Genomic DNA, 27038 nt, shown 5'->3' on the forward strand with positions numbered 1-27038 from the left:
TAGATATTGTCAACCTAAAATGGAAGAATGCATCCAGCGATGTCAGTCGACAAGTAAGGCAACTACAGGCCGACATCCTTTGAGTGATTACCACTCACTAGTGGGTAAGGTCTTAAACCAAACAGAATGCTGGGTGTGTTCACAAGTGCTACATAAAAGGAGTAGTGTAGGCCTAGTCCCATACCCGCTTAAAATTTCTGAGATAAGTGTATTAAATAAAGGGAGGCCACTGGATAAGAGATACCTGTATACCAGGTCCCCTAGTCTTAGATTACACCCATACCAAGTGGACAAGTCCCTGGTATGTATGAACTTCTCTAGTTCCAGAACGATTGGTACTTGGGAAGTGACATGGCACAACCAGACAATAACTTACTCCCAGCGTCCAGATGGAGAGCCTATAGATAAGGAATTATTGTTAAAGATCCGAACCAGTGGGAGACACTATAAATATGTCTACACGGTGAAGAAAAGTAAAATGATGGCCGGCAGAGTATCAGCCGGCTACTGTAATATGACCCTACAGCCAGAAACATGTGAGGAACGAGTCAGGGAGCAGGGGACAGGAATGTTCTTATGGATAATGTGTGATAAAATTATGAAATACTCTGTCCCTTATTTCCTCCCTGATGACGTTTATTATATTTGTGGTAGAAGGGCGTACAAATGGCTCTCCATGAACTACGTTGGAATTTGTTAACTAGGCAGAGTGTTACCTGAAGTGATGACCCTCACACATGATGAGATGGTGAGCATACACAGAGGTATACCTCCTCCTTACACTCATACCCACTATGATCAAATCCACAAAAGGGATTTAACAATTAAGAAAGAACCCCTAGCTTCTGAAATGATACACGAGTCGTTCGGTATCCAACTCCTCATCGCATTAGATATCACCCATACCGCCAGAGGAGTCATAAATTTTAAATATATACAAGCATTAGCCAGCTTGGTAGACAACATCACTGAGATTTATGATGACACTTTTAGATACACTGGGAAGGAGTTACAAGCGTATAAAAGAGAGCTAGTCCAACATCGGATGGTGTTGAACTATCTGACAGCTATGACAGGAGGATATTGTGTCACCCTCTCTACACAGTTTGGGGTGAAGTGTTGTACATATATCACCAACAATACTGAAGACCCAGAAGAAATCATTGATCATCGGATGGATGAGATTCTTCAGCTCAAATGGGAATTTAGAAGGGAACACAATATTAGCCTGGCAGAAATAGGTAGCAAAGTTAGTGAATGGACCTCCTGGTTGAATCCCATGCACTGGTTCTCTGGTTTAGGAGAATGGGCGCAAGGGATCATAGCTAGCATAGGAAAACTCCTTCTCTGTATCGGTGGAGCCATCATAGTCTTTGTGCTATTGTTCAAATGTTTAAAGGTGGTGACCAGGGGAAAGACAAAACGTACAGAAATCATGAGTGTAAGAACGAGAGATGCAGAGGAAGACCAGGGTTTGGTATATGACCCTAGAATCGAAACCACCTCCCTATAAAGAAACCATATTTGTGAACGTGTATATGTTGTAACCACCCCTGTTTTTATTTTTATCCCAAAATTGTACATTATCCTTCGTGACCCTGAGTAGATTGTTCGATAAATGCGGCCCATCGTTTATCCATGATCCTGGATCGGCCAGGAGCAGATGGTTTACTCCCCTTATATGTTTAATTCATGTATCCCAATTTCTCTGTTAGGATTATGAATTTCTGTATTGCTGTGTAAAATGTTTTGTATTGTAACAGTTTTATATTTGCTGTTAAAGGGTGGACTGTGGAAGTCGAGTTGCACACACGCCATTTTAGGATAGTATGGCCGCCATTTTGGTTCGCAGAGTTGCGCAAATAAAGTTTCCATACCCGAGAATGTGTGACAAAGTGGACCAGAAGAGTAGCCATACTATCACACATAAATTCATAATAACATACTTACACTAAATAAAATATAGTTAAAGGTTTAGAACGCCACACATAGCTTAGTTAGCATTGCATACATCTATCTGTATAGTGTTTAGTACCGTTCCGTTCCGTTTCTTATGCGCAGTATTCCGGTCATTGCGAATATTTCGCAATAGACACGGCCCGATAGTTATGGACATAATTCCATATTCCCAAGACAGTTTCGGTTGAAAGTATATAACAAAGGAATCTAGATGTAACCGGTTTCTACAGCTATATACAATTCCTGACGACGATACCGACAAACAAAGGACTCCTAAAGTTCACTCCCCTGCACCTATTCAAACCAGGTGCCTCATCTAACCCCCAATCACAGTGGACCTGACATACGATCTCTGACCAATGGGAATGGCCTTTGACCTCCCCTTTCTGACCCTATAAGATAGGCGACCCAGAGCATTCACGGTCACTTCGGCACATCTTCCTTTCCCTGACCTTCTACCGGGCTATAGTTCAACCCTGAACGATAGCGAGCTCTGACCGGACTGCGCTTCGCATATTTGATGAGACGGTAACGGTTGCATTCACGGTACTTATACTTATTGTATTGTTGGCTGATTGTATCCTGTATCTGTTTTTCTTCCCCTAGTAGAGCCTGATTATTATATTCATTGTTAGTCTATTGCATTACCTGTTATACCTGTATTCTTTATTCCTGTAACCCCCTTTTGTCCATTAGGGACTTAAATACATCTTTTTACGGAGTTCTTATCTCCTTACTTAAATACTGTGGTTGTGTCTGTTTATTCGCATATAGCGATAAGGTATATTACGGACACTGTCCTTAAAGGTATATTCGCAGATTAGAGTCGGAGTACTGCGAAAGGATCTCTTGTTGAGGTACTGGTTCCTGGGTATACAATACAAAATAAAGGTACGCTACGCCGCGCTACGCTTTGTTCGCACGTAGTTAGGTATAAAGGGTACGCTGGTTACGGCATAATACGTAACCTACGCATTTCACTTATTGTTTCTTTGGTCATAATTCATCGGCATTAACAACACCCTTTTCTGTTATCAATTTATTTTGCATGTTATGTTTATTATATCACAATAACACAGCAGCCATTGGTCAGTAGGATAAAGAGATGACTTCAAACATGACATCAACTCGGAACTGAGGACCATGCGCAATAGTTCAACCTTCACACTTTGTATCGCCTGTGTCATTTATACATTGTTGTGTTTGAAGAAACTCCATTTATAGAGCAAGTGAAGCGTGTTCATCCTACACAGTTATTACTGTACTTTGTACTACTGGAATACAGTAACAGCGATTATTCATCTACTAATTATCCATAAACCAGGTTTTATCTAATCAGTGGGACTAGAATACAGATATTATAGCTAAAAACATTGCTGTGCTATAGTGATATTCTGCACATAGTGCAACGACACTCGAACTAACCTTCAGAATGCTGAGATCTGCCATACGCAGGGCCGCCGACAGGGGGGTGCCATGGGTACAGCTGTCCCGGGCCCCGGCCTCTGGCAGCTGCCCACAGTGGCCACCCACAAAATGCATCCCCCGTAGGGTTACCACCTAGTCCCTTTAATTCCGGACACATGTTAATTACACAGGTTCTGTGGCAGTTTAAAATCAGGTGAAGTGGAGTCTTGAAGTCAGCCAGCCACAGAACCTGTGTAATTAATATGTGTCCGGAATTAAAGGGACTAGGTGGTAACCCTAATCCCCCGCCTGGAACCCCAAAGCCAGGCAAGCACAATACACAGTGCATCCTGCAGAGCACCGAGCCTAGGATACAAAGGGGCTCGGCGCTCTGCAGGCTGCACTGTGCAGTGAGTGCTCCGAGTCCCAACTCCGATATGAAGGAGGGAGAAGATGCTGCGCTGCCGCTGCTTGAGCCTGGGAGATGTTGCGCTGCCGCCACCGCTGGTAAGTAATAGTAATTGGGGGGGGGGGGAAGGGTGTCGCTGGGGGCCTGGGCCCCAACATCACTAGTCGCGGCCCTGGCCATACGTATTCCCGGTATAAATGACCAGATAATATCGGTGACGGTATATACGGTAGATCAGGGGGCCTCAAACTATTTAGCTCTGGGCCCCCTTCAGACAATAAAAATATTTACGGGACCCCAGCAAGTTGATGTAGAAGGTCATCACATCACATGTGTAGGCAGCAGACAGCACTTACATGGCAGCATTGTGGAGGCACAAAATGATGGGAGGAGTCTAACATAACAGACAATTCAATAGATTGTTCAGACTCCTTGAATCACTGACTGAGATTAGAAAAGTCATCAGCCTGATGGTCAGCAACATGGAGTCGCGACCCCATGCTAAGCAGGTGGGGACCCACTTTGGGGTCAGGACCCACAGTTTGAGAACCGCTGCAGTAGATGATAGACAATGTCTAGGTCGACCAGTAATGGTCGAAAGTGAAAAAATCATGTCAACTTTTTGAATGTCGACCTTGCCTATGTCGACCATAAGCTTGTGTCGACCGTTTTGCAGTGTCGACCTAAGGTATGTTGACCTTTGTTAGGTGTCAACCTAGTTACTGTCCATCATTAGTGGTCGACCTAGTGACAGTTGACCGATGGCGTCAGAAAAACGTCTTCTTTCCATCTAGTAGACCTGTGAGAACTGGACTTGTAAGTCTGTAATAACTATCGGAAGGATTATTTCTTTATGTCCAGAAAGTGTCGATGAACTATCAAATTAAACCAAGATGTTATATTACACATCAGGGCCCTTATTCTGGTTCACTCGCAAAGGCAAATTCCTTCTCAAATGGACAAAACCATGTGCACTGCAGGTGGGGCAGATGTAACCTGTGCAGAGAGAATTAGATTTGGGTGGGGTTTTACCTCAAAGTGAGATCTATATTGCAGTGTAAAAATAAAGCAGACATTATTTACGCTGCACAGAAACAAAATATCTCACCCAAATCTAACTCTCTCTGCACCTGTTACATCTGCCCCCCTGCAGTGCACATGGTTTTGTCCATTTGAGAAGGAATTTGCCTTTGTGAGCTAACCAGAATAAGGGCCACACTGCATGGGGGACATTTCTCCTGGTACTGAAGCTATACAGCCCTTACTGGGATCCTCAGATAATTATGTGCCCGGGGAATTAGTACCCCCCTCCTCTCTTGGTGCCACTACAAATAATTGATCTTTATAAAGGGCATATAGACCCGCCAACCCCCAACAATTCCCAATGGCCATTTGTACGCATACATGGATTAAAGGGTAACAGTTCCAAAACCATACTCGGATGGAAGTGGAATGCATACATTGCACAAGTCATAGTTGCCTCCCCTCCTGCATTCTGCAGGAGACTCGCTGACATAATGTAGCAGCAATCTCCCTCTCTCCCTCATTAGTCTAGCAATCTCCCTCATGTCACCTAGCCCACATTACACTATTACATCATAGTTACCTCCCCTCCTGCATTCTGCAGGAGACTCCCTGACACAGCAGCAATCTCCCTCTCTCCCTCATTAGTCTAGCAATCTCCCTCATGTCACCTAGCCCACATTACACTGTTACATCATAGTTACCTCCCCTCCTGCATTCTACAGGAGACTCCCTGACACAGCAGCAATCTCCTTCTCTCCCTCATTAGTCTAGCAATCTCCCTCATGTCACCTAGCCCACATTACACTGTTACATCATAGTTACCTCCCCTCCTGCATTCTGCAGGAGACTCCCTGACACAGCAGCAATCTCCCTCTCTCCCTCATTAGTCTAGCAATCTCCCTCATGTCACCTAGCCCACATTACACTGTTACATCATAGTTACCTCCAGGGCTATTTTTGTGCAGGCTCCAGCAGGAACTGAGGCCCTTATTCTAGTTCACTCTTTCTGACAAAATATTTCTTAGATGGACAAAACCATGTGCACTGCAGGTAAGGCAGGTGTAAAAAAAACAAACCACCCAAATCTAATTATCTCTGCACAAGTAACACCTGCCTCACCTGCAGTTCACATGGTTTTGTCCATCTAAGAAATATATTGTCTGAAAGAGTGAACTCGAATAAGGGCCTCAGTTCCTGCTGGAGCCTGCACAAAAATAGCCCTGGTTACCTCCCCTCCTGCATTCTGCAGGAGACTCCCTGACACAGCAGCAATCTCCTTCTCTCCCTCATTAGTCTAGATATCTCCCTCATGTCACCTAGCCCACATTACACTGTTACATCATAGTTACCTCCCCTCCTGCATTCTGCAGGAGACTCCCTGACATAGCAGCAATCTCCCTCTCTCCCTCATTAGTCTAGCAATCTCCCTCATGTCACCTAGCCCACATTACACTGTTACATCATAGTTACCTCCCCTCCTGCATTCTGCAGGAGACTCCCTGACATAGCAGCAATCTCCCTCTCTCCCTCATTAGTCTAGCAATCTCCCTCATGTCACCTAGCCCACATTATACTGTTACATCATAGTTACCTCCCCTCCTGCATTCTGCAGGAGACTCCCTGGCATAGCAGCAATCTCCCTCTCTCCCTCATTAGTCTAGCAATCTCCCTCATGTCACCTAGCTCACATTACACTGTTACATCATAGTTACCTCCCCTCCTGCATTCTGCAGGAGACTCCCTGACATAGCAGCAATCTCCCTCTCTCCCTCATTAGTCTAGCAATCTCCCTCATGTCACCTAGCCCACATTACACTGTTACATTTTTGGGGAAAAAAGGAATGAGAGACAGATACATTTACATTGAATCATCAGCGCCATTTCCCAGCACTTTACCAAGTATAGTATCTCTTACTAACGTCTCTGGGGCTCATCTACATTTGGATATTAGTCATTTTAGAAGATTCCTCTCAGATGTAGCAGTGCACACCCACGCTTCTAGGTGCCACGTTCACAATATCTTTTCACAATCTCTCCATATATGGAACTAGACACGCCCTTTGGGTAGAGCAAGACATGCCCCCTCAATGGGGCGTGGTGCAAAATTCTACTACCCACTGTAATCTCCCTGAAACTAGTTTTCAAAAGTAGGCAAGTATGGCACAAGTGCAAGTATGGAACAAGTATGGCACAAGTGCTAGAAACAGGTGCGCCCTACAGAATCATCCCCGCCCCCTATACATGTGATGATAGCTGCTTCTTCTTGTCACAAGTCTGAACCAACCTTACAAAGCCAAAGGGAATCTGATACAAATAAAAGCAGGTCCATTTCAATGAATGAACCATTAATCATGATCATAAGGTCAAAATTCAAGTGTTGTATTCTATTGTCCAGGGCCGGCAACAAAGATTTGGGGCACGGTACACTGATATCTCTGGGCCCCCAAACCGTGCCCACCTTAAGCAGCTGATTGTGTTTCTCCTGCAATCTTGCTCCTTCTATGTGAATAGACCGGCACCACTGCAGGGACAGGGTGGGTGGGTGGCCGGCCCAAAAATAAAATCGCAACATTGAGAGTTTCGAACCCGGAACTATTCAAATAGATCCAGCTATCGCCCTCATGCCCCCCTCCCTGGATTCGCCCCTTGCTTTATGGGATGCCCTCAGCAGTAGTCCGGTGTCTGTGCAGTGTACATTGTACTGCAATAGCGATGCCAATTTTGTGTAGAAGTCTCTGGTGGGACATTGGGTGCGGCTAAATGGCAAAACCTGTGCCCAACAAACCAGGCTGTTTGGGGCCTTTTGGGACGTGTGGTCACATCTGTAATCTGCTTCAGCACATTGGCGGTTATAAGTGTAACTCAGAATATAGCAGAGAGAGATAAGGTGCAGAGAGATAAAGTACCAGCCAACCAGCTCCTATCTGCTTTGTTACAGGCTATTTCTGAAAAATTACAGGAGCTGGTTGTTTGCTACGTTATCTCTCTCCGCTTTACCTCTCTCCAAGGCTTAATACATCTGCCCTGCAGGAGCTGACTGTATGACTGACTGATGCTACATGCTAGCCTCTGCCAGGCTACAGTGAGCCCTGACCCATGAGTCTCTGCAGCAGCACCAGATGACGTCAGTGCAGGGGTTCCCTCAGTGCGCAGGGCAGAGGTCTGGCTCAGTGTCCGCGCTATGATTGGCCGCGGCAGTGGTGACGTAGGAAGAGGGCGGGTTTAGTGTCTGCACTATGATTGGTGTCGGCAGGGGTAACGTGAGGAGAGGGCGGGGTCAGAGTGATAGACCTCCGTCCCGGAGTCTCCTCTCACCGTCTAGTCAGAGCTGTCATCTCCCGGCCGGCTAACATGTCAGTCCCCGGTGTCCAGCACACATAACACCGCCATGTTTGACCGGGAGCGGGGCTGGAACCTGTCCTTCGCCGGCTGCGGCTTCCTCGGGGTCTATCATGTTGGGGTGTCCAGCTGCCTGCAGGAGAGAGCGCCCTACCTCATCACCGACGCTACCCGGATCTATGGAGCGTCCGCCGGGGCTCTCAACGCGGCTGCTCTGGTGTGCGGCAGCTGCCTGGGTGAGTAATGCACAAGGGGGCACAGGTACTGAGGGATGGCACACCTCCTGGGTATTGGGAGGGTGGCACAGAGGCACAGGTCGTGGGTATTGGGACAGTGGCACAGAGGACACAGGTCCTCTGTATTGGGACAGTGGCAAAGAGGGCATAGGTCCTGGATATTGGGACAGTGGCACAGAGGGCATAGGTCCTGGATATTGGGACAGTGGCACAGAGGGCATAGGTCCTGGGTATTGGGACAGTGGCACAGAGGGCATAGGTCCTGGGTATTGGGATGGTGGCACAGAGGGCATAGGTCCTGGATATTGGGACGGTGGCACAGAGGGCATAGGTCCTGGGTATTGGAAGGGTGGCACAGGTACTGGGAGGGTGACTCACCTCCTGGGTACTGGGAGGGTGGCACAGAGGGCACATGTACTGGGAGGGTGGCACAGAGGGCGCAGGTCCTGGGTACTGGGAGGGTGGAACAGAGGGCGTGGGTACTGGGAGGGTGGCACAGAGGGCGCAGGTCCTGGGTACTGGGAGGGTGGTACAGAGGGTGCAGGTCCTGGGTTTTGGGAGGGTGGCACAGAGGGTGCAGGTCCTGGGTATTGGGAGGGTGGCACAGAGAGCACAGGTCCTGGGTACTGTGAAGGGGGGCACATGTACTGGGAGGGGGGGGGGGGCAGCAAGTCCTGTGTAACGGAAGAGGTGCTCCACATGTTCTGTATGTGATTAAGGGGTGCTCGGGTCCTGTGTAATAGGGGGGGGGGGGCACAGAGGGGCAATGGTCCTGTCTAACTGAGGGGGGGGTTAGCATTCTCTGAAAACAATACAGTGACTCTCCCCCATTATGTATCAGTTCTCATTGCCTATGCTGGACTCTACCCATCTATATAATCCAGAGATAGACTAATACTGTACATATATTCTCTTCAGGCAGGGATTCCTGGAAATACATGTTCTTTATAACCTACAGGAAGACAGAAGGGTCTTTGTTCTGTGTGTTGCTGTCCCTGTTCCTCTAGACGGTTCCACCAGTGACCCCTGGGCCGTATCGCATTGTTACACATAGAAAGCAGGTGTCATATATGGGATAATGGCTGCATAGCATTGTGATTATCCTTTATGTCTACTATGACCCCACAGTTACATACAAGGAGTACAATACCTCATGTATGCCAGCTGTGCCCGATATCTTGGCCAGATGAATACTGCAGTGTCATTCCTTTTAATATTACTGCCCACTGGCAAATATACTGCATTACTAGAGTACTAGTGACATGACTGAGACATGAGGTCTCTGTGCCTCATACCTCAGTTATGTGCCTCGTAGTGACTATCAAGTGGCTACTTCCATGTTGTTGCTGCAATGATACTGACTCAGCCAACCAGTAATGTCAATATTCCTGTATAACTGTGTAGTCAGACATGTATGGGAAGTGTGTATGTGTTGTTAAAGGATCTCGGTCTATCTTCTATTTGCAGAATAAACCTCAGTTTGTTTATTGTGCCATTATGAATGATCTGTACATATAAAATATTACACAATATCACAAATAATATGATTTTCTTGTGTTTGTAAATGGCAAATGTATTGCAGTATTCTAGAAAAGTCCCTGCTGTGCTGCATCCTCAGGTCCACCAATCATTTACCAGGATCTGTCATGTGAAACCTGCTACAGTCCCTTGCCTGGACGCTGGCTCCAGGATGTGTGTCCTGTGATTGGACGGCAGCAGTGGGCTGACATGTCAGTCAGTGTGCATTCACCCAGTCCCCCGCCCCCGGAATGAGAGGTTATTGCTGGTCAGTGACACCCTCCCTGCCCTGGGTCTTTCTATAGAATGCTTCATATGGAGCAGAGAGGTTGCTAGGTTATTCCAGTTCACAGGCTGTTTATGCCAGAAGGATCCACACAGTGTGCACAGTATTTACAAACACCAGCAACTGGGGTGCAGAGTCCACTAACTAGATGTATGTATATATCATCACAAAAACAGGGACTTGGATGTTTATTTTCAACAGCAGGTCACAGCATTCCAGGTTATTTCCTCATGCAATCATAATTACAGGCAGTAGCACTTTGGCATAGCAGACTCTTGAAAGGCTCCAATGGTCCCTACTATAGTCCACACATCCCAGCATATCGCTTGGATGGCTAATCCATCATTAAGAGCAAGTTGACTCTGCCCTGGAAATCCTTATATTTATTTATTAACAGTTTCTTATATAGCGCAGCATATTCCGTTGCGCTTTACAAAGGAGACAGTGATACAACAAACAGGGTATTTACAGACAGTCAAAAGGTAGGAGGGCCCTGCTCGCAAGCTCACAATCTATAGGGAAATAGGCATTGATACATAAGGATAGATACTGTATTCTTTATTGCATCAATTCCACCAGAATGCAAGGTTCTGTGACTGGTTCTGGAATATAAGCTTACCTGAAGAGATGAGTTTTTAGGGAACGTTTATAGGTTTGGAGACTGGAGGAGAGTCTTATTGTGCTTGGGAGGGCATTCCACAGAGTGGGTGCAGCCCGAAGAAAGTCCTGCAGTCGGGAATGGGAGCGAGTAATGAGTGTGGATCAGAGACACAGATCTTGGGAGGAGAGTAGAGGTCGTGTTGGATGATATTTTGAGAGAAGAGAAGATATGTATGATGGTGTAGTTTGGTTTATGGCTTTGTGTGTAAGTAAAATCATTTTTTATTGAATACGGTAGAATACAGGTAACCAGTGAAGTGACTGACAGAGAAGCTTTGCAGATTATGAATGTCTGGCTAGGAATATTAGCCCCGCAGCTGCATTTATAATGGACTGTAGTGGTGAGAGTCTGTATTGGGGAAGGCCAATAAGGAGACTATTGCAATAATCAATGCGTGAGATGATGAGAGCATGGGTTAGAGTTTTTGCAGTGTCTTGTGTAAGGTAAGGGCGGATTTTAAATATGTTTTTTTAGGTGCATGTGGCATGATTTTGAGACAGATTTAATGTGGGGTACAAAGGAAAGTTCTGAGTCAAGGATAACACCTAGGCTGCGAGATTGAGAGGTAGGAGTGGTTGTCATCTTCTCAACAGCAATAGAGATATCAGGTTGGTAACTACTATTTATCGGCGGAAATATAATTAATTCTGTTTTTGAGATATTAAGTTTGAGGTGGCGAGATGACATCCAGGATGAAATAGCAGTTAGGCATTCAGAGACATGGCTCAATACAGATGGGGACGGGTAGAGCTGAGTATCATCCACGTACAGATGATAGTGAAATCCAAAGGAGCTGATTAGTTTGCCAAGAGATGAGGTATAGATTGAGAAAAGCAGGGGACCTAAAACTGAACCCTGAAGTTCTCCAACTGATAGAGGTAGCGAAGAGGAGGTAGAATTAGAGAAACAAACACTAAAGTAGCGTTTAGATAGGTAGGATGAGAACCAAGAGAGGGCTGTGTCTTTAAGACCTATAGATTGTAGTGTTTGTATGAGAAGTGTGTGGTCAACCGTGTCAAAAGCAGCAGAGAGATCTAGAAGAATTGGTAGTGATTAGTGGCCTTTAGACAGCAGTGACCAGATCATTCACAACTTTAGTCAGTGCTGTCTCTGGAGTGTTGGGCACGAAAGCCTGACTGATGCGGGTCCATTAATTTGTGCGAGTTAAGAAAGTGTGTGAGGCGAGTGTAGGTTATACATATCCGGAAATTCCAGGTGCTGCTTACACACCTGGGATTCTGCTCTGTGCATTAACAGGGTGGCGACACCAGTAACCCCTTAGTTATGGCAATCCTTTCCACCACACATTGCCTATTCCTGATGTATAAATTGACATGACCACTGCAATTCATTGATACTTAAACCTATCATATGAATCTTTAAAATGGGATTGAGTAGCTGGGATTTGGGGGCAGGTGCAGCTGTAGATTCCCTTTGTAGAATTGGCGCTATACTACAAGGTTGTTACAGAATGGAGACGGCTAGTTCTGATGTATGTCCAATTTTAGCATCTGTTTTCCTTTTGCAAATAGGGGATTATTAATCAGCTGTCTATGCAAATTTAGCTATGGGGGGCTAGCTGTAATGATGAGTATATGGGCTGGTGGGTCCTGTATATACAGCAAAGACACAAGGGAAGGTGTAAAACCTTGGAGAAAGATAAAGGCGAATTTGCCCATAGTAACCACTCAGTTTGTAACTGTTCTAAATAAACGATAGAAGCGGATCAGTTGCTATAGGAAACTTCTCCGCTTTGAGATTTGATGCATGTCCCGCAGGGGGAGGACTTGGGAGTTCCTCCTCTTGCCGTTGTAATGTCTGCCGAGGTTCGAATGGTAACCTGCTTCATCAATCCTCTGTAGTCATGGCGATGACAGATGTTCCATAACGTTGGGAAATTAAACTTCATGAGCAGGACGCTGAATCTTTAATAGGATTCGTTTCCGTAATGGCACATAGGGCCCCGGAGGACTGAGTGTCCTACAGAGCTGCTGCTGTTGTTGCTGAGTGTTCTACCTTTGCCCCCAGATAATAGCTGGGTAGCATAATGATAGTGATGATTCCGCAGTTGTTTTCTTCTTCCAAATGTGAACTTCGTTCCAGGTATCCTCATTTCCCAATCCCCGGGAATAATGGCAATGACCTGAATCTGACACCATACAATCCAGTCTACACATGGGACTGACTGGGCACCTGGGTAACATCATGTTGTTCTGCAGGTCGGGGCAGATGTAACATGTGCAGAGAGATGTAGATTTGGGAGGGGGGTGTTTAAACACAAATCTAAGTTTCCGCGTTGTGAAAAAAAAAAAGCACTGTATTTGTGGGCTTCATGCAAAAGCAGCAGGTATTTACCCTGCATGCACAGCAACAACAAAAAAAAGACAAAAAAAAGTATTTGCTCCCCAAGCATTGCAGCATGGTTTGTTTCAGCTACAAAGTAACTTTATTTTTGTTGCCTTTCCTTCCAAATCTGTAGCAGCCCTTATTTATGATAACGGCTAGCATACACCATAACGGTCACAGGGAAGGGGTAGTGGGTAATAATTGCCCGGGCTTGTTGGAGAGGCCCTGTGCCCACCCATCGCACACTTAATATGTCAGCTGCAGTAGCCTACCCCTCCCCCCCCCCCCCAGAGGTCACCTCTCGCTCGCTGCTCTGTTTAGTAGTGCAAGCGGTGAAGCCCCACGACCATTACAATAAATACAGTGATTTGCGGCTCTTCAGGGAGGGGGCGGGACTAATGATGCCATCTGCATCTTTTTAGCCCTGCCCACTCCGTGCAGAGCCACGAATGCTGGTATTTGATTGGGGGCTGCGGAATGCGGGTGGTCAAACCTTCTGGGGGGGCCGGGAGGGGTACCCGATTTTTTTAGAGCCTCCCAGCCGTTCCGGGAGTGTTGGTAGGTGTGAGTTTGACCCATGTAGCGAATACAAAATGATAGTTTAGTTTTGGAGTAAACATTGTAAGTAATTGAGGGGCTTATTTCCAGGTCCTGTGATGTCTCTCCTGTCGGTCTGTGCAATGCTGATTGGCTGCACGACATGAGCTGACGCTTGTACTTCCTCCTAGTCAGGTCACCGGAGGTCGTACACTTGAGCCTATTAGCCAGCAAGGAATACATCAGCGGCTTCAGGTTATCTGAGGAGTGTATACATTTACAGCAGAAAGCCAATAGACTAATGACCGGTGTGATATTCTAGGAAACCGGTTACTGTGGCCACGTCCTGCTTCATTATGGGCCGTTCAAGCTCTTAACGAGGTCAAAGTTCAGCGTGTAGCTCAGACTGTCTCATAAGATTCACCACCAACAAACCGTAACGTCATAGTGTAATGTGGGGATCCGGATGGTGGGTTCACATCGGCAATCAGCAGGTCCACACCAAAAGGTTGACATTTGAAGTTCAACGTGAGTTTTTCCGGATTTCTCTTTTTTCACGTGTGTTGAGCGCAGCAGTAGTAAAGCGTGGCACCTGGCCCGAAGCGTGGCAAACCATGTAAGGGTCGGCGTTACACTAGGTTTTGTGCATGTCGACCTATTGACTGTATCTAGACCAAAGGCTGGCCAAACGGTTCCTCAAGGTCTACCAATAGTCCATGTTTTCCATACATCCTAGCTGGTGCACAGGTGCAGTCGTTACTAACTGTCACATTTCCCAGACCACCTAGCTGGTGCACAGGTGAGGTCATTACTAACTGTCACATTTCCCAGACCACCTAGCTGGTGCACAGGTGAGGTCATTACTAACTGTCACATTTCCCAGACCACCTAGCTGGTGCACAGGTGCAGTCATTACCAACTGTCACATTTTCAAACATGTGCTGCATCCATTCCTAACCGGCACTTTCTACAGATGCACAGATGGCCTGGAAAACACGGATTGTGTATTATAGGAAAACTAGTTAAAAGCCCATCACAATGACGGCTTGTGCGATGTAATTTTACTTTCACTTTGCACCCCCAGTCCCTATCTGCTCCTACCTCCAATCTTTCTGTCTTCACCGCTCCTTCTCTCCATATCCAGCAAGTTTGAAACAGATCAGTGTCCCTGCAAATATTGCTGACACTTTCTGTTATGATATCATTTTTGTTTTTTTGTAAGCACACAAGTGTAATTTTGACCGTTGAGTGGCCTTTGTTCGTGGCGGAACCTCCTCTCATAGAGGTGAGGGGTAGTTAGCCTTTTATTTAGAATCATAGGGTGAAGGGTCTAACACTTGATAAAGCAGGAAAACAAATAGTTTCTGCAGATGTTGCTCCCGGTCTGTTCTATGAAGGTTTCCCACCAATGTGCCTTGTATATTGTTTTTGTCAGTATTAAGCCTGACCAAACGCTCTATTACCGTAGCTTTGTCCTGTATGGGGATGGCGGCTGAGCAATTCATTCAGTGGAAAAGGGCTTAGTTTATCACTCTGGTTATAAGTGACTAGAATGGTCATATCCCTGTTATTGCAGGCCCTTGCCTTAGCCCAGTGGACAGGGAACAAGGGTAAATTGCCCCAAATCGGGTAAAAAATGAAATTCCTGTTGGTAATGAACGGTCGTGCTGTTGAGACACAGCCGGGCATGCATATGAATGTATATGCATGCCCGGCTGTGTCTGGGCAGCGTGACCATCCATTACCTCCAGGCATTTCATTGCATATAGAATCTATATATAGGTTCTATACACATGCCCGGCTGTGTGTGTGTTACAGTACTGTAGTGTACAAGGACCTGACGCAGTGCGGGCTGTGTGTGTTACAGTACTGTATTGTACAAGGAGCTGATGCAGTGCGGGCTGTGTGTGTTACAGTACTGTATTGTACAAGGAGCTGACGCAGTGCGGGCTGTGTGTGTTGCAGTACTGTAGTGTACAAGGACCTGACGCAGTGCAGTGTGGGCTGTGTTACAGTACTGCAGTGTACAAGGACCTGGCCCAGTGCAGTGTGGGCTGTGTGTTACAGTACTGTAGTGTACAAGGAGCTGACACAGTGCAGTGCGGGCTGTGTGTGTTACAGTACTGTAGTGTACAAGGAGCTGATGCAGTGCGGGCTGTGTGTTACAGTACTGTAGTGTACAAGGACCTGGCCCAGTGCAGTGCGGGCTGTGCGTGTTACAGTACTGCAGTGTACAAGGACCTGGCCCAGTGCAGTGCGGGCTGTGTGTTACAGTACTGTATTGTACAAGGAGCTGACACAGTGCGGGCTGTGTGTGTTACAGTACTGTAGTGTACAAGGACCTGACGCAGTGCAGTGTGGGCTGTGTGTTACAGTACTGTAGTGTACAAGGACCTGACGCAGTGCAGTGTGGGCTGTGTGTGTTACAGTACTGTAGTGTACAAGGAGCTGACGCAGTGCAGGCTGTGCGTGTTACAGTACTGCAGTGTACAAGGACCTGGCCCAGTGCAGTGCAGGCTGTGTTACAGTACTGTACAAGGAGCTGACACAGTGCAGTGCGGGCTGTGTGTGTTACAGTACTGTAGTGTACAAGGACATGACGCAGTGCATCAGGCCCTTGTGTATAACACTCTTCCCTGTGTGATGCTGTGGGCCCCGCCTCCAAGTCCGCCCGCTTCTTCAGTAGAGTCGACTAGTTGCTGTGGCATCTTGGCAGTGCGCAGTCTGTACTACCAATGCAGCGCCGAGTCTCTTTGCCTGGTTATAGGCTCCTGTCAGGGTACACCCATCTCTAGTCTAGGGGACAAAATATGCACTGACTGTCACTATATCATCTTGTAATACTGACACTAATAGTTACCTGGACGTCACATTATCCATGGCTATAGCACACACAGCCTGGCAGCCATTGATGATGATTACCATGTACCACACACAGCCGTACTTGGTAATCCTAATCATCAATGGCTGCCAGGCTGTGTACCCTACTGGCAGAATATATCATCAATTTCTGGGGGTACAGTGTTATGATTACAGTTATGATTTCCTTCCTTTGAAATCAAGGGGGTAACGTCTGTGTATCTAACTATATTTTGGGGGTGAAAGCAGGTAAAAAAATTCCATGACCCCTGCCATAGCCTCTGTAAGGATCTACTCAGCTGGAATCTGGGACGGTTTCATGGTTCCTGTGTCCCACTTTCATCATTGATAAGTTCCAGTCATTGGCTTCCTGTGTACTCGCACACAAAGGATCTGATCACTGCTGCTCAGAACGCGTCTTCTCCAGGTCCGACATCAAACGTTCTTCACACTCCGTCATCTAAGGCTGAAACACAATAGGGGAGAATGGCTGCTACTGACCAATATTACCCTGTATTTATATATTCAGCATGGGATTACAATTACAGATGGACAAAACCATGCTGCACTGCATTTGGGGCAGATTTAACTGGTGCAGAGAGTTGCATTTGGGGGAGTTATTTTGTTTCTGTGCAGGGTAAATAACATTTTAAAGTTTAACCATCGACTTTTCTCTCTTGCAGCCGAGTGCTGTTCGGATGTGATGGAAGTCGCCAAGGAGGCGAGAAAGAGGAATCTGGGGCCGTTACACCCGTCCTTTAACCTGGTGAAGATTCTGAAGAACGGATTATATCGGAACCTCCCAGACAACGCCCATGAGCTGGCATCTGGCAAGCTGTGTATATCCCTCACCAGGGTCTCTGACGGAGAGAATGTGCTGGTGTCAGACTTCAGCTCAAAGGAGGAGCTTATTCAGGTAACCCGCCCCTTGTACAAAGCGGCGCTAGGAGAGCGGACTGTACACTTGTGCGGGAAAGGAATTATTTAAGAATTTACTATTTATTTTAACAAAATAAAGAGGGGTGTACCCCATACTTGCCGACTTTTAAAAACTGTGGGGCAGGACGAGGCGAAGTTTTGGGGGCGGGGTGATGCTGACGTCACATAGCCCCGTCCCCACGAGAAGCAGCTGCATTAAATCGCGGGTCTGTGGATGGGGGGAGGAGCGAAAATGACGCGATTTGTGTGTGTCTCTGTCCACACACCAGTTTCTTATAGTTGCATAAAAATTTAATTAAGTATTAAAGACCTTTAAACAATAAAATGTATGTACATATAATGAATTAGAACAGTATATATGTAAAACATAAACAATTTAAATAACTAATATATTCATAACTCTTGCACAATACCACTGGATGTATGGGATGAGCGACTTGTTACCAGGTAGCCGACATAGGCCCTTATTCAGATCTGATCGCAGGGCAGATTTGTTCTCAAAGTGGACAAATGTGCACTGCAGGTGGGGCAGATGTAACCTGTGCAGAGGTGTAGATTTGGGTAAAGAAGCCAGTATTTACCCTGCACAGAAACAAAATAACTTTCCCAATTCTAACTCTCTCTGCACGTTACATCTGCCCCACCTGCAGCGCACATGGTTTTGTCTATTTTGAGAACAAATTTGTACTGCGATCAGATCTGAATAAGGGCCATAGTCCCAGTAGAGGTGGTGGGAAATGTTTTGTAATTCCCACAATGTCACTTGGGATAGGTGGAAGGTACCTGGATGGACCTGCTGTTCGGTCATCGCCTTCGATCGGCCTCCGGAATAGGTGGTAGAATTATTAGAGATGGTGTTCGTCCCAAAAAGAGTGTCCATACCAATATGTCCAGTGGTAAATGGAAGCTTAACGCGTTTCCGTGGGTCAGTCCCCCAGAAGTAGCTGCTGAAGAAGCTGGGTGACTGACCCAGGGAAACGCTGCATATTGGTGCTGACACAGGTGTCTGTACATAGATTGCATTTAATTGTTACTGATTGATCCAGCTATTCACTTTGACTATTTCTGCTTCCTTTCCCCAGGCCTTAGTGTGCAGCGCTTTTGTCCCAATTTACTGTGGGATCATTCCCCCAACTTTCAGAGGCGTGGTAAGTGTCCCTCTCCTCCATTTTACTTTTGTATGCAAGGCTTAAAAGCTGAGCTGGGTGTAATAACTTGATAGAGGTTATCCGGTGTTTGCAGTATGGAACACCAAAGATATCCGTAAATCTCTGATCAAACAAAGTCTGGAACTGCCTAGGTCAGAGACTACCTGACATTGCCCCTTTCCTGACTGTCAGCCCTACACTGAGCTTGTACAAAGTCCTGTAGCTGTAATCTGCCGCAGGATGTTATTTATCAGGCCTTTAGGATATGCAAGTCTGGGCTTCCTGTTGTATCAGTTTGCTCTGTAAACTCCGCCCACAGCGCTGAGGGGATCCAGCAGTATTTGTGTGTGTCTGCTGACTTATCTTGTCTCTCCAGCGTTACGTCGATGGCGGGATCAGCAACAACTTGCCGGAGTACGAGCTGAAGAACACTATCACCGTCTCCCCTTTCTCCGGAGAATCTGACATCTGTCCCAGAGATAACTCCACCAATTTCCATGAGCTGCGAGTGACCAACACCAGCATCCAGTTCAGCCTGGGGAACCTCTACAGACTGACGCGAGCTCTGTTCCCCCCGGAGCCTAAAGTAAGTCACCTCACTCTGTGTCCCGATCATTAAGGGCTTGGGCTACGTAGCGGCCATACTTGGGAAATGCTAGACGGTGAAACTGGAAACCATTGGGCCAGTTATAAAGGTTAACATACACACTTGGGTTTCATAAAAAATAATTGGGGGGAGGGAGAGTTACACTGTACTGTATGTCCGATCTATGTATGTGGGGTCATTCTTTAAGTATTCGCACCCCAAACATCTGTTTGCTCCCAGGGTCTGTCCCTGTCCGAGTGACGGTGAATCATGGTTCCAATGAGTAAATTAATATTCCTAAACATTTTGCCAATCCCTTTAGTATGTCCTCTCTACTAACCCCCCTCCCTCTTCCTCCAATACTTTTGGATTTCTCTGCAAATTGAGGGCAATGTGCACTCGACTGGGCGATTTCTAGTATGGAGTTTAAAGCGTGTCCTGGGAACTTTATAAATACATATTTTGTATACCATTATTCTTTACGTAACAATGACCTAGGAATACTAGGAGCGTTTGTATTATCTGTGGTGTCTTGTTCTTCTATTCATGGACTGACGTTGTCTTCGCAGGTACTCGGAGAAATGTGCCAGCAAGGATACAATGACGCCCTCAGATTTCTAAAAGATAACCGTACGCCTGATCTATTAATGCTTCCTCCAATGTACAAAGGAGTCTGACTTTTGCCCCTAGTGTACTTCTTTTTGGGACAAGGAAATGTTTATGCTTCTTGACCAATCTGACTGCACAATTTAAATTGCTGCTAATTATAACAGCTGGGCTTTGCACTTAATGTCCGTGTCTCCATAATTTGTGGTGTTAATCGCTCCGATTTGTAAATATGCCCCAAAGATGTAACCTTTCTACATTACTCAGCATGTTTTCAAATTATTTCCACTTTCCCCAGCTAAAGTTGTGATATAGAAGGTCGACACCTTTAAAAGGTTGACATAAGTTTTTCAAATTTGCAGATGTCCATATTGACACCTGAGAATGTGGACCCTTAATTAGTGTACTGCATCCCCTCTCAAGGCTCACTTCGTTCACCATGCTTCGAGCCAGGTGCCGCATGGATAATGTAGGGATAGAGCATAAAGTCGACCTTTTGTCTTTTGACCTAGACCTTGCCTGTCTACAGAGGCCGCGTCAGAGGAGGGGATGCAGTCTGAAATTCAAATAGGGGAGCCACACCAATTGCCAGTGAGTCATTTAGGAATGGCAGTGGGTGAGGCTCCCCTATTTGAACTTTGAACTGTGCCGCAGTACCTCCCCTCTGGATCCACCACTGCATGTTCTTCACCCGAAACCCCGAAGTAAAAACATTTCTTCACCAAAATTTAGCATGATCTTGTCTTTTAGCTACATTAAAGCTTATCTATCTTATATTAAAATACATAGACGGCTATTAAACTGCATATAAAGCAGAACAGTATCTAATGGGTTATTCTGGTTTTGTGTAGACCTCAAACTAGTCTTTGCAATATACAGTAACCAATCAGCCAATTGCTCTGAGCCGCACAATACATAACGCTGTACAATAATCTGGCTGCAGTGATGATTAAAGAGAGAACCACCTGCTAATAACCCATAATATTTATTATTATTATTTTGAATGTGGTCTTTAAATTGCAATTTTTACTTGTGTAATGTGATGCTGGCTAATTCTCTTTTGGTGAGACTTGAAAGCATAGCGCCATCTATAGGTTGGGTGTAGTAACAACATCATAACAAATCCTTTCTTTGGGTATTTTCTGGTGTAGTATGTGATAATGCATTAGGTAGACCAGAATAAATATAAATATATATATATATATATATATATATATATATAATATATATATATATAAAAAACATTCCCCCATCTTTGTTTAGACCTTTTAAGAGAGCCATCGCCTTCATCAAGTCTGCTCTTGACTGTACCAGAGATGCCCGTCGTTGCACGCTGCAGCAGCCCAGAATGCGCTGTGTCCCCCTACTCAAAGAAACTTGACAAAGAAGCTGAGACGATGACACTGAAACAGACTCGTTGGCCCCTCGATAGGAAAATCATGGAAAGACTCCCTCCCTCACTGTACAAAGGTAAGAAATGCTCAGGAAGTGCATCTGTAGACGGCGGGGGTAGCCATGTTGTAGCCCAGCCAGTATCTATGAGCATACATCCTGTCCATTCTCTAGGAACATAAAGCCTCCTGGTGCTGTGATCTCACTGGTAACTATAGTATAAGGAGACCTCAGTCACTCACAAAATGGCCGCCTTCGCTACATGATGTTAGAGCACTTATCCAACTGTATCACAGGACTGTTGTAATCTCCCTAGTTCTTCTTATTGTGACCTGTAGTAAACCCATTGTTCTCCATATTCATTGTGAAATAGAACCTTGCTCTATTTCTCATTTCAGCCTTGCAAGAAGCGTGTAAGGAGAAAGGAGGGCTCTACAATCAGATAACCAGTTACCTGCCCGTGCGACTGGCGTCTTACATAGCGATGCCTTGTACTCTGCCCGTGGAATCTGCCTATTCAATGGCTATGAGGTGAGGAAGGAGAGAGAGAGTGTGTGTGTGGGGGGGGGGGAGGTATATTTAGAATAGGTGCAGGCTGTGTTGTATGGGGCCCATGTGCAACACATGAGAGTGGATCATTCGGTAGATCGACACTGAAAAGGTCAACCACTATTGGTCGACATGGTCAAAGGGTCAACTTTTTCACTTTTTTTTTTTTCACTTTTTTTTTTTTCACTTTTTTTTTTTTCACTTTTTTTGGGTGTCTGTCGACATGGACACTGTATTGGTGTAACCGCCAGGGCCGTCTTTCCCATTGGGCTTAATGGGCAGTTGCCCAGGGGCCCAAGGATAGTAGGGGCCCACCACAATGGAGAAGATGGCACTGTCCTAGGGAAAGGCGGCAGGCGGTGTGTAGCGGGGATCCTGGCAGCGGCGGGTGGAGGGGACCCAGGCAGCGGTTGGCGTGTGCAGGGGACCCGGGCAGCGGGAGGCGTGTGCAGGGGACCCGGGCAGCGGGAGGCGTGTGCAGGGGACCCGGGCAGCGGGCGGCGTGTGCAGGGGACCCGGGCAGCGGGCGGCGTGTGCAGGGGACCCGGGCAGCGGGAGGCGTGTGCAGGGGACCCAGGCAGTGGGCGAAATGTGCAGGGGACCCGGGCAGCAGCGGGTGGCGGGGATCCGGGCAGCAGCGTGTGGCAGGGTCCGTCCAGGAAGCAGAGACCTTGATGTAGTGCTGTCTGCCGCCGGGCAGGAAGCGCTGCTGTGCTGATTTTGAAAAGACTGGCCATATGCTGATTGGCCGGACGCTCAGCCAATCAGCGCCCAGCCATTCTTTCCAAAATCTACAGCGCTTCCCGCACGGCGGCAAAAAGCACTACATCAAGGTCTGAGTTGCCGCTTCCTGGACAGACCTTTCCACCCACCGCTGCCCGGATCCCCGCCACCCGCTGCTGCTGCACATAGGTGAGGGGAGGGGGTTTGTGAGGGGAGGGGGGTTGTGAGGGGAGGGGGGCCCTCAAATTATTTTGCCCAGGGGCCCATTATATTCTTAAAACGGCCCTGGTAACCGCCCCACTGGGATGGTAACGAATGAACAAGTCTGTTTTAAAAGATACAAAAAAAAAAACAATGAAACTCCTATTGACTTTTTCCCATGTCGACACTTTACTTGTGTCAATCTTCTGCCTGTCAACCTAATGACCGTATAACGCACCACACATCCTACATTTATTATAAATATGCCTTATAATGAAATAGTGGGAGAGTCATCTTTTCGGTATAACCCCAGATTGGAGAATCGTGGAAAATCTCTGTGGCCTTGTATCCATGACACAGAAAGTGTTAATGCAGCACGTATGTTGTACACCAGTAATTTAGGTCTATGGAATACTAGCAATTTAAATAAGGATGGATCACAGTCCTGCCTTGTATACATTACGGGTAAGTCTATATATCTGGGGATGTGACACGGGAATAAGCTGGACGTGTTTCCCTTTGCAGATTAGTGGACTGGTTCCCTGATATTCCGGATGACGTCCGTTGGATGCAGGAGCAGATGTGTTCTGTGGCTGGTGCGGTGTATTACCAGGCGAGAAAGCGGTTACTCCCAGTAAGGTAGGTGGCCTACACCTTATCCCCCAAATTTTCCTACACTGAAGATATTCTAGGATCACACGTAGATGGTCACTGAGAAACCCCTTTGTGCATTGTAGTTCAAAAAGCAAAGCCAGTGGCAGAAATCCCACCAGTGCATGGGTTGAGGCACCAAGGGGAAAGGGAGCTTGGGAGATATTGGTCTACACCCCTTAAGGCCACATGATCTAGCTCAAGGCTGCCCAAACTGGTCTTCGAGATCTACCAACGGTCCACGTTTTCTAGATCCCCTAGCTGGTGCACAGGTGCAGTCATTACTAACTGTCACATTTCTTAGACCATCTAGCTAGGGCACAGGTGCCGTCATTACTAACTGTCACATTTTCAAACATGCTGCATTTATTCTTCCTGTAGGTCCACAGGGTGGCCTGATATACATGATCTTGAGGACCGTTTTGGCCACCCCTGATCTAGTTTATGCCAAGTGATGCCCCAAATTGCTCAGAAGTACAGAGCTTTGCCCCCTATATGCCATGTCAGTGGTAGGGATGGTGTATTCAAAGTTTACATTATTTTATTTTTTCCCCCTACTTCAATTTTCTTGTTCCTCTGCAGGCCGCCAGCCCACAGCACCCTGAGGAAGTGTCTCAGCCTCCCCTCTCAGTTCAGTCATGCCTCCGCCTATCTCTCCCCTAACACTTACTCTTCCATGGACCTTGAAAGCTGGGTGTTTGATTTCTCCTGCCCTGTGACCTCAGATGTTCAGGAAGCTGAATTGCACATGAGAAGACTTGGGTTCCCGTCCTCTCTCGGAAGTTCAGAAGACTCAGGAGTTGAGATGAACCTCTCCAGTGATGATCTGAACTCTTCCTCTTCTTCCTCCTCCGAGATTCCTTTCTAGGTTTTTTTACTGGAACTGAATAATAGAAATCTCAGCTGGTGCTTGAATCTCAGGAATGACATCAGTAACAAGAGCTAGATAGCCTAGGCTTGTAATGGGAGTGTGCTGTGACCAGACTGACGAAGAGTACTATTGGGTTGCCGCATCCTGCCCGGTTACCAGCGCTTACGTCTTGTGGATTAATCTTGATAAGTCGGAACCTTAATAGTCCACTTCCTGGTCTGACTGTACCAGGAAGTGATTTAAATTAGGACTGATCAATAGACCATTATTGGCACATGTTCTGCAGCCCTTCACCCTGGCTGCGCCAGTAGAGGATGGGGAGCAGCGATAGTGTTGTATACATTCCTTGTGTTAACCTTGATGCTGTGACGTGGGTGCGTTTTTGAGGCTAGAACAAGGAAGTTTTATTCCTACTTTATTTTAATTAAAAAAAAAAAAAAGTTATCCGCGCTGAATCAGAATCCTGGTATAAAATAAACAGTCCACCTAGAACCCAATTAGTGGCCAGTTCCAAGATGTCATGATGGGCTGATCAAATTCACTTTGTCCCCCTTCGCATACCCAGCAGTGATATTAAACTTTATGTAAATAATAAAAAGATAATTTTAGTAATCAAAGTAAAATAAAAAAAATTACGTATGATATATATTTTAAACAAGCCAACATTGTAGCACTTTGAGATGTTGAGAACCAATTTTCCTCTACCACTAGAGGTGCTGCCTACACCTGGAGCGGGAGAAGGATATTCAAATGTTTTTAGGCAATCCGTAGCCCCATATTCTGGATGGTCCTCATTGGCTAATTCACTTTTGCTGTCAATCATGTCTTTTAAACTTGACAAAAGTTTTGCTGCTACAGTGGAAATTGCTGCCTAAAACCTTTCCCATTCCAGAAATTACTATTTTAGTATTTGGGGATTTTTCTGGGGGTTTTGAGAAAAATGTATTAACACAAAGCGGGCACAAATTGGTTTCTGGGAGTGTTGCTAAGGTACGAGTGTCGCACGGTGGAGGCAGCCATATTGTCAGACTGGGCAGTATGAATTAATTCGATGCTAGTGTTGACCTATAGGCACAGTGTGCCCGTTTAGCTACTATTAGATTCATAGGCTACATTCTTATAATGGACAAAATGGCTGCCCCTCTACTTCACATTATCAAAGATGTTCCTTCACACTCAAATGATACCATTTTGTGGCTTACTCCTGCACAGCATGATGTTATGATGTGCGTTTATGTGGGACCTATAGTTTTCTGGTGGATTAAGTTTACCTCACAATGTTTACAAAAAGCTGATGCAAGTGGTGCTGCACATCTATCTTATCTGTACCTGGTGCTCCCACAACCTATTGATTTTACAAAAAAAGCACTGACTTCTGTGTTGTGTGAAGCATGTTACTCTTTTGCCATAGGAACCTACGGGAGCGAACAAAATGGCCGCCTGTACTTTGGCTTTAAAAATAAAGATGTTTGTTAATTGAACATCAAATTGCCAACAACACCAGATCTGTCTTAAAGCACACAAATAATACTAACGGAAAAAAGCCTTTTAAATATTTAAAATAATCACTGGACTAATTGGTGAAATGTGATTCTGTGCCAATGCCACAGGTTTATTCTGGTATGTGCGTTTTCTTTGTTGTATTGTCCTGAACCAGGGTTGGATAATAATGAATTGCCAACTATGGCTAAATAAAAAATATCACAAACTACATATGTGGCTGTGTATTTTATATTTCCTGCAAAGATGTGTTGCTGTGTCATTGTTCCCAAATGAAGGGAGCAATCTATAAAAAAAAAAAAAAAACATGAATAACTAATTCCGTGCTACCACCAATTAATTTAATCTGCCTTGAGTTCCCAGGCTACTAGCGTAATTAGAAATTGTGTCCCCCTGCACCCCCCCCCCCCCAAATTTTTTATTATAATTTTGACCCACATGCTCAGTGCCAGAGTTCTTCAGCTCTTCCAGGTAACGTCATGCATGCTGAACTCCCCTGACAGATGCTAGAGGTTCATTAGAACTTCTAGTATCTGTCTCCTCCATAGGCCACTTGAGGACCAGGGTTGGGAACCACTGACCTAGAGAGACTAAAAGATTGCCCTGAGCTTGGCATGTGTGTGTGTGTGTGTGTGTGTGTGCGCGCCCCCAAATTTGCCTGCCACCCATGTGCCATAGAGCCCTTTAAATAGCATTGATTTGCTCCCTGCAGCATTCCTACACTCGGTAGTTTTGGTGATGGAGATAAATAACCAGATCAATAAAGGCTCCCCCCCGACTGCACATCCCTGATGTAGGCTTATGTGCAATGAGATGGTGACAATGGATGCGTGTATGAGTAATGATGTCTGTAATCTGACTTTTGCACCAATGGTAAGGCTGCTGTACACTAAGGCCCTTATTCTGGTCTGTTCCCAGCAGGGCTGCTCATATGCAGGGTGCATGCACCCAGGACAGCTGGGGGGGGGGGGTTCCCATTAGCATATGGGCATAGACAAATCTAGGGGGTGGTCCGGGGGTGCACCAGACTGCCGCACACACACAATTTAAAGCAATGACAGCCGGGAAGAGAGAGCTGTATGCTGCCCGGGTCCATCTCCCAGAGATGGACCAGCGCTTCCCCGCCAGCTGCAGTGGCGCTAGGTAACCAGCGGGGTCTGGCGCCTCCGTACTAACGGCAGTGGCATTCAGCACCAGCAGCGGGGACCAACGCCCCCCCCCCCCCCCCCCCCCCCACGGCGGCACTATGAATCCAGCAGTGACAGCAGCTGGACTGGAAGTGAGAGAAA

The 27038-nt window shown here is 46.3% G+C and overlaps 1 protein-coding gene across 1 annotated transcript; it reads left to right on the forward strand.

Annotated features, from left to right (window-relative positions):
* Nucleotides 1–8071: 8071 nt before the first annotated feature.
* LOC146073800 (patatin-like phospholipase domain-containing protein 2) lies at nucleotides 8072–25960 on the forward strand. Its single transcript, XM_083181259.1, has 9 exons — nucleotides 8072–8376; nucleotides 17267–17499; nucleotides 18605–18670; nucleotides 19047–19256; nucleotides 19826–19886; nucleotides 21126–21332; nucleotides 21653–21785; nucleotides 23253–23366; nucleotides 23961–25960. Exons 1-9 carry the CDS (start codon nucleotides 8190–8192, stop codon nucleotides 24244–24246), a joined length of 1497 nt encoding a protein of 498 aa, XP_083037385.1. The 5' UTR covers nucleotides 8072–8189; the 3' UTR covers nucleotides 24247–25960.
* The last annotated feature ends 1078 nt before the right edge of the window (nucleotides 25961–27038 follow it).

The sequence above is a fragment of the Crinia signifera genome, chromosome 4 (genome assembly GCF_055691185.1).
Source record: "Crinia signifera chromosome 4, ASM5569118v1, whole genome shotgun sequence".
NCBI classification, from domain to species: domain Eukaryota; kingdom Metazoa; phylum Chordata; class Amphibia; order Anura; family Myobatrachidae; genus Crinia; species Crinia signifera.

Excerpts from the sequence above, each read along its gene's own strand:
- LOC146073800 (XM_083181259.1), top strand. The coding sequence starts at position 8,190 with ATGTTTGACCGGGAGCGGGGCTGGAACCTGTCCTTCGCCGGCTGCGGC. Across the intron at positions 17,500-18,604 it reads CAAAGGAGGAGCTTATTCAG|GCCTTAGTGTGCAGCGCTTT; the intron begins GTAACCCGCCCC and ends TCCTTTCCCCAG. Across the intron at positions 19,887-21,125 it reads CAGATTTCTAAAAGATAACC|ACCTTTTAAGAGAGCCATCG; the intron begins GTACGCCTGATC and ends ATCTTTGTTTAG.